This window comes from Trachurus trachurus, assembly GCF_905171665.1.
Source record: "Trachurus trachurus genome assembly, chromosome: 1".
Lineage (NCBI taxonomy): Eukaryota > Metazoa > Chordata > Actinopteri > Carangiformes > Carangidae > Trachurus > Trachurus trachurus.
This window is the reverse complement of record NC_139891.1, coordinates 22,028,839-22,045,868: the sequence shown is the minus strand read 5'-3', so window position 1 is coordinate 22,045,868 and position 17,030 is coordinate 22,028,839. Positions and strand designations below refer to the sequence as shown.

Here is a 17,030-nt window from a genome sequence, read left to right as displayed (position 1 = left end):
TTGTAACATTACGAAGTGCCTGCTCTGCGAAAGCTGCACCCAGATCAGATGAGTCATTGGGACAGTGATTGTGCTGAGCTGAGGGTTACCAAACAAAAACTGACATCAGATCAGTTCGTTTTTCCAGAACCGACCCCTTCCAGGCTGAGGAAATACGTCACCGCGTCGCCGGTGACGTGGCTTTCGGGGGAAATCTCTTCCCGTTTGTTGTGCCAGCCAGGCTCCACGGCTCCACGGCTCCGGGCGGGCTCCTCCATTGACCGGGAGATACCTGTGCCAAAAAAATAAATCACACAAATACCTGTACTAGTAAACAAAACAAAGAGCCAAGCGGCCGGAGCGTTTTTGCGTGTTTATAAAAACAAAAAAAAAAGCATCTAGCCGGTTGAATCAGCCGTTGACTGCTGTCAGTCATGGAGACCTACGGCAACTCAAACAAGAAACAGAAGCTGAGCAACGCCGCCGAGAGCTGGGTGAGTTTTCTTTTCAGCCCTAAACTTGTGTGAAATCAGCTCAGGTCCGTCCTCCCCCACCCACCAACAAACCCAGTAACCAGCTAACGGGCCGACCGGTCAGGAGGCTAGCTATTTAGCATACCAACACATTCAGTCTACACCCGGCGCACAGCGAAGCTAGCGCTACGCTGCTAAGTTAGTAGCAAGTGGCTAAATCAACAGCACAACATGTATTTAATTTGATGCTCCGGCAACAGATGTTTGGTTAACACCTCTGCAGCTGTGATAACATGATGGTTCTAACTTAGTTGAAAACAAGAAACGTTTTGTTTTCTCTTCTATGCAAATTCATCACTACTACGTTACTAATAATGTAACTGCTACGTTACTATTGCTAATGTTATTACCTTTGGTGCAATGTTATTTCTTATTCTTTCGTATTTTCAAGTACTTTTCATGTTTACGTCCCATTTCCAAATTATGCATATCAGATGTACAGTGTATTTTCCCCATTTCTTTCGTTTTCTTCTTTAATGCAATGTAAACTTCCCCACCTCTCAAGTCTTATCTTATCTAAACCTGCCACATGCACAGATTATTTTGGCAAACAATATTTGCAATCAGCAAGGGTAAAGATTTTGAAATTTAATTAACATTCACACAGTGTGGATGCCCTGAATCCAACTAACAACACAAACAGTAATGAAAGTCAAACAAACAAATATTTCTGTTGTAGCCTACCATACAGCATACAGGTCTTTAAAGAAAAAAAAAAAAATGTATTTATTTATTTTTTGTCGTTGTTTGTTCATACCTCTGTTAAGGAGTTGTATGCCACTTTTTTTTCTCTCTTTCAAGGCAACCCCCCCCCCAAAAAAAAAAAAAATAATAATATGGAGAGCTGACACAATTAATCTGTCAACCAATTACTAATCAAATAATTTTTATTCATGATGGGAAAATGCCATCATTATCAAATGTTGTGACTGGTAACCCTTTTTTTGTCGAGGGATACAGTAATGGAAAATGGAAAAGGCTCTTCATGTTTCGGTGATTATGTTTGGAATATTAAACTTTATCTGTGCTAAATTACAATGTCAATTTTGAGGTATTTAAATAAACAGACAAACAGACGTTGAGAGACAAATCATTTTGGTGATTATGTGAAATGGTCATTTTCAGTTTGATATTGTAAGGTCTCATAATATAGCATATTGTAACATTTCTTACTGGTTTAAATGACTTCAGAGATGCTCTTTGAAATGGCTTCATGTTGACTTCTGGGCTGAACTGATAATAAATCTGTATGATTTCAGGGAATGCAACGAGCAACTAATGTCACCTATCAGGCTCATCACGTCAGCCGAAACAAGCGTGGGCAGGTTGTGGGCACAAGAGGAGGGTTCAGAGGATGCACTGTTTGGTTAACTGGTAGGTTATGAGATGTTACTAGAAAGACATTTCACAGTGTTACCAATAAACACCTTTCTGCAGTTTAAGAGTTGTTTCATGGTCCTCTTGTTTCCCCCTATGTAAAGGTTTGTCCGGTGCAGGGAAGACCACAGTGAGCATGGCTCTGGAGGAGTACCTGGTGTGTCACGGTATCCCCTGCTACAGCCTTGATGGAGACAACATCCGCCAAGGGCTGAACAAGAACCTGGGTTTCAGCCCAGAGGATCGAGAAGAGAACATCAGACGCATTGCTGAGGTGGCCCGGCTTTTTGCTGATGCTGGCCTGGTGTGCATCGCCAGTTTCATCTCTCCCTACGGCAGGGTGAGTGACTGTACAAAGAAAGCCTCAGCAGAGAAACAGATGACAGCAGGAATAGTGCTTCTGAGCCTCATATGTGTTGTAGCTACAGTCTTTATTGAACTGGCCCCTTTATGAACAGTTTTCTTCTAGACTGAAAGGAAGTAACGTTGAAAAATACTGCGTGGCCAGCAGTATTTTTGTTTTTTATCTTTCCTGGGGTAGGACCTAATTTCCTGTAGGGTGAATATAATGTCCCCTTGTAACTCAATCTACTTCTTTTCCACAAACTGTTCTTCAGCTAAAATCACGTGTGCACCACACTGTATGTCTTTTTTTGTTTGCCAGGATCGCGTCAATGCTCGGAAGATCCACGAGGCTGCAGGGCTGCCTTTCTTTGAGGTGTTTGTGGATGCTCCACTGGACGTATGTGAGCAGAGGGATGTGAAGGGACTGTACAAGAGAGCCAGAGCGGGGGAGATAAGAGGTGGAGTATTGTCTGTTACTGTTCATATCATTAGTAGAGCAGAGACTCTTATATAGGTTTGGATTCATACTTTGGCTGATATACAGTGACATAAAGTAAATGGGTAAAGAGCGAATGTCATTTCAAGTTTCAAAAAAATAATATCATTGGTACAGAATGTTGTTTTTTTTGTTTTGTGCTATTTCTGTAGAGCAAAAAAAACTCTCCTTACGAAGTTTCACTTTGGTCTCAGGTACCAAAGACATTGTTAATCAGATGATATTCATGCTGTACTTGAATTCCCCAAGAAATAAAAATAACTCATTTATTGTAACTATTCAATGGCTATTTGTACTCTTAATCCATTCATGCAGCAATTCTTGATTGATGAAGAAGGTATCAATCATGTTTGTGTGATTGAAGAGTTCTTGAAGAGAAACAAAAGTGTTTGGTTGTTGTTTAAGTGATAGGATACTCCATACACTTTTAATTTCAAATCTATACACTAATGGAAATAAAATAAGTATAGACTTACTGTGCGCTCTGTTCCCTGTCTCCACTCATCAGGCTTCACTGGAATTGATTCAGAGTACGAGAAACCAGAAGCTCCGGAACTGGTGCTGAAGACCGACTCCTGCAATGTGAACGAGTGCATACAACAGGTCATTGACCTACTTCAGGAGAGGGTGAGGGGACTGGTTTTCCTGCTTGGAAGTGTGTTAAATACATGTTACGTTTAGAATCAACTGGTATTGTTTTTATGGTGATTTACAGAGGCTGCTTGAGGCTTGAAGTTCAGATTTGATTCACAAAAAATGATGCTGTGTCATCCCATCACTGGCCACTGTGGGGCAGTCAAACCTCACAATTGTGTGGATGTTGTTGTCTCCATGTCTAGACTTGTATTATGTCAAATCAATATTGCTGTAGTGAAGTCTCTTCATACTATTTTTCTCACTTCGATCAAATAATCAATTTCACGTTCTTAACATTGTGCAGGATATAGTTCCTGTTGATGCATCTTATGAGGTGAAAGAGCTATACGTTCAGGAGAACAAACTGGACCTGGCTAAGGCTGATGCAGAGACTCTGCCTGCTGTACAGATTGGCAAGGTACTTGTGACTTTTAAAGACATTAACACATCTTTACGCTACACTTTTTTGCTTTGTGTATATAGTGCATCCATTAATAACTTTGGTGTTCATAGTGCAATTATAAGTAAAACCTTTACTGGCAGCCTACTATATGTGAGTGTATATGATCCACAGGTGGACATGCAGTGGGTGCAGGTGCTGGCTGAAGGCTGGGCCACCCCTCTGAACGGGTTCATGAGGGAGAGAGAGTTCTTACAGTGTCTTCATTTTGACTGTCTGCTGGATGGTAAGATGTTATTTAAGTTCTGAAGGTGATGAAAAGAAAATCTCTAACAATTCGTTTTTAAAATCCAGTTTTGAGAAAAAGTGCTCACAAAACAGCTCACCTGCAAGAAACAGATAGCTTTCTGTGGAGATATCATTTTTTTATTTTATATTTTTATATTTTGTATTTAATTGCTAATGTTTTTTTCAACCAGGCCCTGGCACCATGTTTCCTATATTGGTTTCCAAATATAACACAAATTATGTGATTTCCCTGTTCTTATTGAAACATGCTGAGCACAAATGTTCTTTGTCATCCTGTCCTGAGCTTACCTCTTGCCCAAGGGATTAATGCATAAGTGTTTGCCATTTTCATTTTGATTATTCTGTCTGCTTATTATTCTGTCCTCAAGTGTTTGTCAGCTGTTTTTTTTTTTTACACAATTTAAAACAAAACTCACGACTCTTGATTAAATGGAGCATTTAATAGGATTCAAAATTACTCTCTGTATGTTCTTCTCTGAGCTACACCAAGAGGCTTCAGTAAGCTTTTCTTATAGGCTGATGTGCTGGTTGGTTATACAGCAGTGATGCGCAATTTAGCTGAAGAGGCAGAATGACACAATGATATAATCAAGAGCGACATTGATTTAGCTGTAGATTTTCGAGAGTGATGTTGTTGAGTGTGGTGTTGGTGAAGTAATGACTCTGTTTGTAACGAGGGGCTCAGGAATGCTTCCGTTTTTTGGCACTATTTAGAAAACAAATATCATTTTGGGCGTAGAGTCTCTTGAAGTAATTACAGCAATTTCTCATGTATTGTTTGAAATTCCAAGAAAAAGTCAATTTACTTTTATTGCCCACATGAGCACTCAAACCTCGCGTCTGTGTTGTGGCGCCAAAAATTCTGATACATACACACACAGTAAAAATTAAAAAAATATATAAAATAAATTGAAAGTTAACATAGCCTGTATTTCATTTTCAGATTCTGACAGGACTATATTACAAACTCCATCCTCACCAAAGCATAAAACCATCAAATTATTACAACTTAGAATGAAATAACAGATGATTTAAGTTCTTTCCCATAGAAAGAGAGGTAGCCAGAGAAACTCAGCTGGCTGAGCGGAGGCAGAAATATATACTGATGTCAAAAGTCTTGACTCCACTTTCCTGTGTGTCTGGGATGAGAGGGACACAGAGGAAGAGTATTGATTGACACCGTACACCGCCACTTGTCTATTTTCCCTTCCTTCCTGGGATTTGACAGTCAAAGAATGATATTACAGTGAGAGGATCGATTCTTGTGACATTAAAACTTGCCGGGAAGCAGAAAACTGCTTGTGTGACTAGCCACCGATGCCGTTCATCTGCCATCTATGGGTGTAATCACTGATCCACCACACTGATAATTTTTTTTGTGTCTTGTTACAGTAGCCATTTTTTTTTTGGTATATCAGACCTTCTTAGCTTTGTAGTACACCGGGACTTCCAACAGGCGGCAGCGTAAACTGAAGAAAGCACCACAAAATAGTTAAACTTATTGAGTCAACACAACCAGCTTTTACTTTGTTCATCAGAGCAGCGTTCCCAAGGAGCGATGCAGATGGCGTACGTTAATATCGGTCTCACACAACTTTGCACAAGTTTCAGACAGGCAACATGTTGTTTGGTTTTGGTGGCCTGTCGCGCAGGCGTCACCCTGAACAAGGTGGGAGGTGGGACTATGTTACACAGCCTCAGACACCAGAATATTAACCACAGGTGATCGATGACTATAGGCGTTAATACTGATTTACCAATCACATATTTCATGAATCGTTTGACAATGATCAGTGGCTGATCAATCGTGGCACCCCTCGTAAAAATAAACAAATTCAAGTTTGTGTCTCCCTTGCTTGGACATTTGGCAGTCGTGTGTGTGTGTGTGTGTGTGTGTGTGTGTGTGTGTGTGTGTGTGTGTGTGTGTGTGTGTGTGTCTTATTAAAACCAGCTGTAAGCTCTATGCTGTGACAGAGGGGACTAGGAGAGGGTGCAGGGGGAAGTGGGGGCAGCAGCAGCAGTCAGCAGTCAGCGTCCCCTCCTGTCTCCACAGCTTTTGATCTGACGTGATGTGAAAAGCGTGCGGCTCCCAACTTTTTTCATCAACCTGGATGGCAAAATGAAGCCGGCAACAGAGCGCTGCCACTACACAGATAAATCTTAAATGAGAAAGGGGTCAAGCTCTGGCTTAGTTTAAGAGGGCACATTTCTCCTCTAGCCTCTTAAATTGCAGCCTTGAAGACTCGCTGTAGCCTGTGGTTTAGCTGTATATTCCACATTTAGCCTGAAGGGGTACAACATGGAAACTTTATTAGAGGATGGCTGAGCTTCAGAGCGTTTTAACCTGCCTTTTGTAGACTGTTTGTAGACTTTTGTAGACTGTTCACAGATTCTCAGAGCTTTGCACCGGGCCGCTTCTTCATGGTTTTTGTTGTGTTCCCTGTTACATTGCTTGTCGTGTTACTGCCGCCAACTGTCGACCATCAACTGTTGTTTGGAAGTTGCGATGGGTGTTCACTTGTCTTCTCACAAAAGTTGTTTTGTTTCTCTCCTGTCTTAGGCGGTGTCATCAACCTGTCGGTGCCTGTGGTGCTGCCGGTGTCTACCACAGATAAAGATCGTTTGGATGGCGTGACGGCCATGGCCCTGGTCTATGAGGGAAGGAGAGTCGCCATCCTCCGTAACCCTGAGTTTTATGAACACCGCAAAGAAGAGCGCTGCGCCCGCCAGTGGGGCACCACTTGCAAGGACCACCCTTACATCAAGGTAACGTTCTCATGTGACATGTCCAGAGTTATAGTCTTCTACTCTCTGAAAGAGGAATTTTAATATGTCGGGAGGCGTATAGAAAATCCAAAAGCACACAACAGCATCTGCAGAGCTTCAGACGGTCCGTCTCATTGTGATAAACACTCTGCATGTGAAAGCAAAGTGCCTCCCTGGATTCTGCATTGATAGAACACAGATCCGAGCTGGCCGTTTCACAGTGCTTATGGAAAGACTGACTAGGTTGAGGAGTGGAGCTTTTCTCACAGTCTGTCAGGACGCCCAGTGTAATCACTTGATCTTTTTGGTCCACCCCTCATTTTGCAGGTGTTATATTTGGATGGTTAGTTTCTCTCTTAGCCTCCACCAAATGCGTTTGAGATTGTACTGCTCAGCTGAACAGGCTGTGAAATCCCTGCCAGCTTCTACCTTTTCCGCTCACCCAAACCCTTCTCCAAATATACCCCAGGAATTGTTTCCATCTGTGTCCTATCGACTGCTTTGGGGCTCAGGTAGACTCAGTGGCGAGGTAACGTCCTGAAATGATCCTGCGCACCCTGCGGAAAGTGGCACAGGCTCGTAGCTGGAAAGGAGCGGAACCGTCTGGTGTTGCTGACATAGATAGTTGTCAGATTTACTTTTTAAATCTCCATCTGCGCCATCCGACAGTGCAAGGTTACCTTTAAAAGTTGCTTGTCTGGCTAATTTTAACTCTCATTGTTTCCTGGATTAGTGCGTCCGGGTGGCCACTTGTATCTTGGCAAAGATGGAAGACAAAACTGACGGTAACCTCTGTGGCATCTGATGATTTCACTCCCTGGGGTCAGTCTTACTGTAAACCTCACCGGCTCATTTTAAAGCCCTTTGCTGCTACAAACACCGGACGGAGATTAACTTGAACACCAGAAAACAGCTGTCTCAATATTTCACCATCACTGGCAGTCATTTTTTTTAATTTCAGCAGATATCTCTCAGTGTCTCACCTTGTTTATGATCAGATCTGGCTCGGTAATGTGTCTTTAAGATGCATTAGAAGCTGCCAGTTTCATAAATTGGTACCATGACTCTCCAGTGTCAACACCTGATGCCTCAGCGCTGGCTTTAAACACATGCTCCATACTCTGGTATTTCCACAACTGCCATTCCTTATCCACTCTGACTTGTCACAGCCGAATATGTGTGTTCAGCTTGCTGTGATTAAGGTGTCATTCATTAAAAGAGTGTGTATGTATACCTAAGTGTATGTTTAACTCTCTGCACCGGAGCCAGTCTGTCAACACACCTCTGAGTTGGTAGCTACAACTTTTTTTTTTCTTTTTTTTGTCATCTTGCCTCTCTCCAGCCAGAGACCTGTCCTGCTCCACATTACATGTAGTTAATCCTCTTTTTCCTGTTTACCTGTCCGTCAGTCAGACAGGAGCCCCCTTCATCGGAAACTGTGGTGTAGTGGCTGTTTATTTGAGTACGGCCATGTTAAGCCACGGGGCACTTTTATGGTTAAACAGAGCACATGTGTACATGCAGGCCTGCTCCTGTGATTTATCCATGCAGGCAATATATTTTCCATTATGTATGTTGGGAAAATATATTGCAACTTGTCAATGCTTTTGATTCCTCCAAAGTATAAGACTGTTAAGCATCTGTCATGACTCCTATCTCCAGCCAACAGTGCGCAGGTTGGATTAATGAGTGTGTGGAGAACAAATCACAATACAGTCCTCACAACATCTTAAAACGGAGCCGAGTTGTTATTGATCACATCACATAGCCACCTCTGCCGCTGACAACCTTCTGACTTTTATGTATAGGTTGCCAGATCAAACTGAAACCAGCATGTCCGTAAAGTATGGATATCAAAGAGCGCTTTATGTTTTTCTAACATGATAAATTACATGTCAGTGAAATAAGTGACATGAATAGATTTTTCTTTTTTTATCAACTTCCAAATTGGCTTTTCTCAATGCCTACACACTTCAGGATGAATTTGTAGCCTTTGTTTTGAGTTCCCACCGTCTTGCTGCTGGATCTGTGCTTCTTTTATTGCAGAGCCTGTAAAGAATTGTCACTTTGTATCACACTAACATCGTACAGACCACTGTTTTCAGTAACTCTAGCTACAGTCTCATAAATGCCACAGGAGACAGGGTAAAGATACTGCCTGAAACAATAGCAGCCTACGCTTGGATCCCGAGCACTTTGGTGACATTGTTGGATAAATCTCGTGAAGGGGAAAAATTCTCTCCAATGTGGTCATGAGCTCATCACCAGGTTTTTTTTTACTGTGGAATACAATCTGACTTTGTCTCTGCTCTGTTATTGAAATTAAGGTAGTAGATGTGGCCAAATGCAGAAGAAGGGGCATGCCAGAGTTTTGTTGACTGTTTAACGACACGTGGGGACTTTGATTTATGCTGCCGTGTCCCCCGTTGCAACTGGGTAATAACTTGGGAGTTTTATTAGAATTCACGTTGGCCTGGTTCCAGCACAGTGAAGTTTTTATTGGTCACAGTGTCTTAAGTCTGGATTACGTTTGAGTTAGTGTTCACTGTCATGATCAGTGTGACTCCTATTTCAGATGGTGATGGAAAGTGGGGACTGGCTGGTTGGCGGAGACCTGCAGGTTCTGGACAGGATCTCCTGGAATGACGGACTGGACCAGTACCGCCTGACACCGACTGAGCTCAAACAGAAGTTTAAAGAAATGAATGCAGGTATGTGGTCACGTCATGTTGGTATTAATGTTTTGATTTTTTTGTCTAGACTAAAAGAAATAAGGGAGTAAGAGCAAGGGAGGTCAGAGTTAAGGACACAGATTCAACCCTTCACCAAGAGGCTGAATGGAGCTCCAGCGTTGGGCACTTAGCTGCTTATACCCGTGTACATTAAGACCCCTTGTTTGGCTTGTACAGATGTGTTTGGTTGCATTCAAACAAACACATTTTCTCCTTTCTTTCCATCCAGATGCTGTGTTTGCCTTCCAGCTCCGCAACCCGGTCCACAACGGCCACGCTCTCCTGATGCAGGACACCCACAAGCGTCTGATCGAGCGAGGCTACCGCCGGCCTGTGCTCCTGCTCCACCCACTGGGAGGGTGGACTAAGGATGATGATGTGCCGTTGCCTTGGCGAATGAAGCAGCATGCTGCCGTGCTGGAGGAGGGCGTCCTGAATCCAGACTCTACCATTGTTGCGATCTTTCCTTCGCCCATGATGTATGCAGGGCCAACTGAGGTAATGATTGTCAACTGTATTGTAATTTTCAGGCACATGCTTGAGGTTTCTTGTAAAGGAAAAAAAAATGGCATCATGTTTTTCTTCAAAACTGACAAGGAACACAAAGTGTGACTGCAGCACCAAATAATGATGAGGACTGTCACATACTTTGTGTCTGCACATTTTTGAGTGTGATAATTGGCAGGAAGAGGGATTTACAGGCTCTGTTTAGTGTTTCCATGCCATGCACAAACCTCTCCGTGTGACTGAGCGTAGCTGTGTAGCTGGGAATCTTTTAATCATTCACTTATGATAATGGGAGAGCTATGGAGAAAATTATTGAGAGCAGATTGGAGGCTGGTGGATGTCAGACAGCAAATTTATTCAGCTTGTACTTCTGAATGGGAACTTTACAGAACCAGACTCAACTCCAGCCTTAGAGTCATTGTTCTGACCTTGTTTAACCACATATACCCTTGGTGTCCCTGTCACTCAAACAGTAAAACAAGCTTCCTGCCTCCAGCCAGTGGCCGTATCCGCCAGAGTGTTCTCGAGCTTCTAGTCTGAGCTGAAATGGCATGTTTTGTAAGGCTAATCTAAAAAAAACCTTCATCCTAAAATATACAAATTACACAAGCAAGAACATTATTCTAATGGCAGTAGTATTGATAATTATCAAGAAGTAATGTGGAGTTTTAGCAATTATTGATAATGAGAAACAGAAAGAAAAACTCTGCTTTTGGTGAATGCGAATTCCTAAGGGGAACAATTGCTGGAGACCGGCTGGCTGAAGTTGTGTAGGTAGCATAGGTCTGCTAAAAAGAGTAACTGCTAAAGTCTTTTTTTAAGATGCCTTCATATTTTGGGCTTTAAACCTCCACCATTTAGATAATATTTTAAACTGTAGAGAATTGTAGCATTTAATTAGGAAATTAGGTTCCAGTCACTATAACAAAATATCTCTGGCATATTGTCCAAGTAAAGCAAGGGTGGAGGCTGAGCACGAACCAAATAAAACCAAATATAATATTTTTCTCATGTAGCCTTTGATTGAAGATATGAAGAACAAAAAATCCTCATAAGTGTATTTTCTTGGTCTCTACAGTTTTCTCTTTTTCTCCTCATCCACAGGTTCAGTGGCACTGCAGAGCTCGAATGGTGGCGGGTGCCAACTTTTACATTGTAGGCCGTGACCCTGCAGGCATGCCCCACCCTGACACAGGAAAGGACCTGTACGAACCAACTCACGGGGCCAAGGTCCTCACCATGGCTCCAGGGCTCATCACCCTGGAGATCGTGCCCTTTAAGGTTGCCGCTTACAACAAGGTCAAAAGGGCAATGGATTTTTATGACCCTAAAAAGTGAGTATTTGTTCATATTATGATTTCATTCGTTACAACTTGTGCCCCAGTTTGTTTCCCACAGTCTTTAAGTTTACGAGGGTTATGGAGAACAGACGTAGTTTAGGTCGAAAGCAGCGGTGCTCACTCACACTACATTAAATGGCTAATTTGTAGATTTAGTCCAGGGTAATACCTCACATGTATTTCAATTAGAACCAGCAGCCTAAACACGCTCTAAATTAGATTAATTGCTAATTAGAACTGTTTTTCTCCGTTCATCCATTTTCTGCCCTCTCTCTCCTCTGTCTACTGTAAATGCTATGCCAAGAATAACAGGTTGTTTTTCTTTCTTACACAGTTAAAAGGTTTTTGTGGATTAGTATGGGCTTTGATGTTGCTCAAAAATTACAGAGTCCTGCTATTAATTAAAGTCTGTATACGGACATTGCACATGATGGCTGACAAAAATCGTGCAATCTCGCTGCCTCTCCTCTGAATCCGATGCAGCCTCCACCATAAGGTTATGCAACTGTAGCTGTGTTTGGCCAAGAATGTTCAGACTAAATACGGCCAGACTAATCAGAAGATTTGCTTTGTTTTCCATGATGCATATTTGTGACGTTAAATCCCAAACAAATTATTCATCAGGAACATAAAGTACTTCTGTGGAAAGAGATAAGAGTGCGTTTAAAAAAATTGTATGCTTGAAAATATTACTCAGAATTTGGCTTTGAAGTTATGACATGGCCAGGTGAGAATAAAGCAAACCAAAAAATGCTTTGATCAGTTTGTGACAGAAAGCCTCTGTTACCTCATAAATACTGAGTGTCACTTTTATTCAAAGTTTATTTATTTAAACTTAATCTAACTGTTAAGTCTACATATTTTATTTAAAGTGTAGTGAAAAGCAGGGTGGCATGCTCGTTAAGACTGGTGTGAAAAATCACAAGGAAATCTCAAAATGTAATGAAAACAAATTAAGGAAATAAAATGTATAATTATATGTAAAACAAAAAAATATTGTCACATTTATAGTCAAAATGTATCAGGAGATGTACCGACTACAGCGCAGATATACATATATAAATGGATCGTTCAGATTTGGCACAAATGCTGACTTGGCTGAAGTGATTATAATCTGGGGTCAAAGGTCGATGTGATCTTTGGCTATAACTCAAGAATGTATTTACCAGTTATATCAAAATTTCACACAGATGTTGAATGTGATAAAATAATGAAATTATGACATTTTATATCCAAAAAGTCAAACGTCAGCTTCCCATTGACTTCAAAACACCACCCCTTTAAAGTGTTGTTCACTACATATAATACAAGTCTGGCGAGACATGGATGCCAACTGCAGCCTGACTGAGGCGGTAACTCTAGTTTCATATGGAATGGGCTCTATGCACAACTCCACTACTTCCTGAATTTAATGCTGCTCCTTTGTTTCCTGTCTTACATTATTGGACAAATTGATTAATCCAGGTGTGTCTGACCATTGTGACTACTCAAACACACCTGGATTAATCATTTTGTCCAAAAATGTAAGACAGGAAACAAAGGAGCAGCATTAAGTTCAGGAAGTAGTGGAGTTGTGCATAGAGCCCATATCACTGACCCAGGGGCGGGCAATATGACGATATTAGATCGTGAAGGATGAGAAGAACATGCCAACTACAGGTAGTGCCACGAATTTCTCATTCCCCACCTGTTTGATTCAGAGTGTTGCGGGATGATTTGTCACGAATGAACAGGCACTATAGAATAAAAAAGAATCTCAGCTTGTATCCTTGAAGCGGCAGTTCGTATCATTGATCTGGCAACTTGTCCAATAAGACTTGAGTATGGAGCTCAGAGTTTAGCTGCGGAGTGACCGAGTCTCGGGTGAGATCAGCTGTTGCAGCCTGTGTCTGAGGAGCCAGAGGAGCTGTTTATTAACTCGGTTAGATCTTCATTGTCTGCACTACATCTTTCGCTCTACAGATAAACGATCATTGTCATCTACAAATGTATCAATTAATTCACAAAAGCACAAAAGGAAATGTGATGACTCATCACAGCAGGTGTGAGGAGTTAGTTAACTCCTCTCACCTGCTGTTGCTGGTCTCTCAATGAATATGTCTGAACTTTAGCAGAGTGTTTTCTATGGCTAACACTGACAATTTTTTTATTGGGTTATCGGATTATATTTGCAGATGCATTTTTATCTGATTTGCTGGTAAATTGTAGTTAATTTTCATTTCATTTTTTTCTATTACCATTTAAATCTGTTGATATTTTTTGAGTTGTAGCGTAGGCCTACCTGAAATCTGAAATATGTCAGCACTCTTGTTTAATGTCCATTGTACTTGGCACAAGTTGGCATAATTCCACAAACTGATTAAAATCTGTTCAGAAAGGTTCCTTGGCCTAAGGCTCTGTTATATTTTTATTTAATTTTTAGAGGTTATGTTTTATGTTTTTACATTGGCAAATAGTTGGGTTGTACTGTTCAGTAACTTGCAAAATAATCAAAAACCAATGTGATTTTACTTCAAAAAAAATAAATATTTTTGCCATATTGCCCACCCCTACACTGACCCTATGGTTTGGTATATAAGATGGACAGCAAATGAAACAGAATAACTGGTTTTCCAAACCCTGTAGTCGTGTCTCTGAGATTTATGGCATTCCATTCCCTCATGCATGCTGACAGCACTTTGCCAAATTTCAGGAGGAGAGTATCGATGCTAAGCATAATCACCAGCAATACCTCTCAGTCTTTGTCTAAAGCATTACGGCTGAGGTCACAGCATGCTGTTTCTAATTTGACACTGTATAAAAGTGCTTTTGGAAGAATTTGCCTGGAGCTCGTCTACCTCACGCCATGTGAAACGTGACGTGTTCTTCACAGATTCTTAATGTTTCAAAGCCACAAGATGCGCCTTGTGTCATGTGATAACAATTAGAAATCTTACTCCGTAAACAGCAGGATTTCAAGCCTTTCTGAATGTGTGCGCGGTGAAGATGAGTCTAAATGTCTGCTAACAAGATGTCTAAAAACTGTCTTGATTATTCCTGACAGTAATTTTGTAGACAAGAGAAGTGGAGATGGGATGAACTAGTGCCAGTGCTCTGCACAGCCCTGGTCGGCCCTGTCCTTGGCTGCTCACTTCAAACAAAGTTGTACATGTCTTTTTTGAACTAGGTGAACTCGGTGTGCTGTGAAGAGCCATCTGTCGTAAAGAGAGGAGTGGGAGTAGACATCACAATGTCTGAAAGATGCGAGACAAAAAACCTTTTGGACTAGGGAAACTCTGCAATGTAGTTATCAGAAACACATTTAGTTAGGTGGTTTGATAGTAATGTGTCGTACCCTTTTTAATTTGTGGTAGCTGCAGCAGTCAAAGTTTCAGTTATTAAAGAAGTTGCACCTATTTCTGTTTGTTTTAATGTTTAAATTACAGTTATATTAGAATCATGCCATGCAGTGTTGCGTTTAATAGCAGTTGGTCAGTATTATTGCTTTCTTTCACTTCACCAGTGCTGTTATTCACATATTAAAAGACTGGTAAAACAAATGGGAATTGTACCTTGTCCTCCTGAAGGCTTAATCAGCACATTTTTAAAAATATAAATTACACGTCTACTCACATATATTTGAAAGATTTGACCTAAAGAATCTTCATGTAGGATTTTCAAAACTGTAAATGTGGTAGTAAAGAGATTCTGTGGCAGACAGCAATATGTAGTAAAGACCCATAAAGTGTTTTTAACGGGAGGGTACCGCTGCTCTCTGGATTGTCCTGGCACCTCTGAAGCCACAGAGTGATTTGGAAGGAAAGCAGCTGCCAGGAATGGCCCGCATATGAAATATAGAGTTTAGCAAGATAAATACTCCCATACAGAGTGATCGCGTCTATTTTCACTGCGAGGGACATGAAATGGTTTAAGAGCTTCGTTTTGGTTTGCAGAAATGCTAACTGGACTGTTTGTACGCCTCAGTGTACTGGATTCCAACGCAGCAGGCGGTTATTGTTGGCTCATATGTTATGCTGCTCTGCTGATAAGCATCTTCGTATTGATTGAAATATTCCAGTGACTAAAAATTTGCTGTATTTCTTTCTTTCTTTTTAATTTGCAGCCATCAAGACTATGATTTCATCTCAGGTACACGCATGCGTAAGATGGCCCGCGAGGGAGAGAATCCTCCCGACGGCTTCATGGCGCCAAAGGCCTGGGCTGTGCTGAAAGAATATTATAAATCACTGGAGAAGGCCTAAAGGTTGAGTCTGGGATGGAAAAACAAAAACACGGGAACACGGTTTAACACAGTTTGATGTTTAAAATGATGAATGTGGGGACCACTCAGTTACTATCGAAAAACCACGCTCCAGCTTATGTCTGTGTCACTCTTCACACTCAACTGTCAAATACATGAAACTGGTCTCTGTTGTTTTTAGTCTCATCACACTTGTGTTTTAACTGTATGTGCTTTATTTAACTAAACTTACTCTGACTGTGAAGTACCGTAGGAGAAGTCACCATGATAATACAAGAGAACATACTAAAAAAATAATGTTTTCATAGTAGATGTTTGTGTTTCTCACTAACTTTATGACTGTATTCTGATACCTGCTTTCAAAAATATTGTATAAAAAAAAATTTAAGATCAGAGACTTGTATTGAACTGTGTGGAAAGTACTGTTGACCAGTACTCAAATAGTTGGGAATGAGTGTTGAGTATTTGTGATTTGTGAAGAAGAAAAAAGTTACTGCACCTGCTAAAGTTCATAAAAGTCACTGCTCGACTCCAAACAAGTTGCTTTGTACTGTATGTTTGCAAGTGGCAGTGGCAATTGCTCAAAATTTGGTGTACACAAGTATTTGATGTAAAAGTTGAGTGCCTTGGTCTTAAGAAAAGTGAATTCACATGATGTCTTGTTTGAATTAGGACTAACACACACACACACGCACGCACACACACACACCTGCTTCTTGTCTCACTTCGTGTTACACTGAAATGATCCAGCAGGTCAAGAAATGGTCTGCAAAACAGATCAGCTTTAAAGATGTTTCTATTAGGATATGCAACCCTAACCTTCCTACATTTCAAGGAAAAACTTTTAACATTGTTTTTTTTTTCACAATTATTCTATTTATTTGTCCCAGCATCGCAATGTTTTCTCCTTTTAACTGTGTTGTGCATGTAGTTTGGTGCTCAGAGCTTTTCTGTTAACAGTCTTGATATTTTGTTACGTTTTCATCATTTGTGTTTTTTTTTCTCTCCCTCTCTCATGGGTTGCTAATATTTTCCATGTGGTAATTCATTTTTAAGAGTTGGCCTGTATAATCAGATGGTTGATGGTTACCATCAAGGGATCAGGTTTGTAATCTTCCTTATCCAATAAACCATTTTTAGCAAAAAAAAAAGAAAAAGAACAATTTGTTTACTTTTGCTTTCTCTAATCTTTGAGTTTGCCACACGGAACAAGATGTGTGTGTGCTTTCTCCCGTTTTCTTTGCACCAAACAGTCCTAAATGCATAACACACTCAAAGACTCCCTTCATTTGATATGACAGCTCTGAATTTCATGTATTTTAGAAACTAAACTTACATTGATGAGATGTCATCAACTTTTAGCTGCCTGT

At 40.9% G+C, this 17,030-nt stretch overlaps 1 protein-coding gene across 1 annotated transcript; it reads left to right on the top strand.

Moving 5' to 3' along the window:
- Positions 1–200: 200 nt before the first annotated feature.
- On the top strand, positions 201–16,629 carry papss1 (3'-phosphoadenosine 5'-phosphosulfate synthase 1). Its single transcript, XM_083973150.1, has 12 exons — positions 201–473; positions 1,772–1,886; positions 1,994–2,229; positions 2,554–2,692; positions 3,239–3,357; positions 3,671–3,784; positions 3,941–4,052; positions 6,636–6,841; positions 9,417–9,552; positions 9,803–10,071; positions 11,185–11,414; positions 15,523–16,629. Exons 1-12 carry the CDS (start codon positions 414–416, stop codon positions 15,659–15,661), a joined length of 1,875 nt encoding a protein of 624 aa, XP_083829276.1. The 5' UTR covers positions 201–413; the 3' UTR covers positions 15,662–16,629.
- The last annotated feature ends 401 nt before the right edge of the window (positions 16,630–17,030 follow it).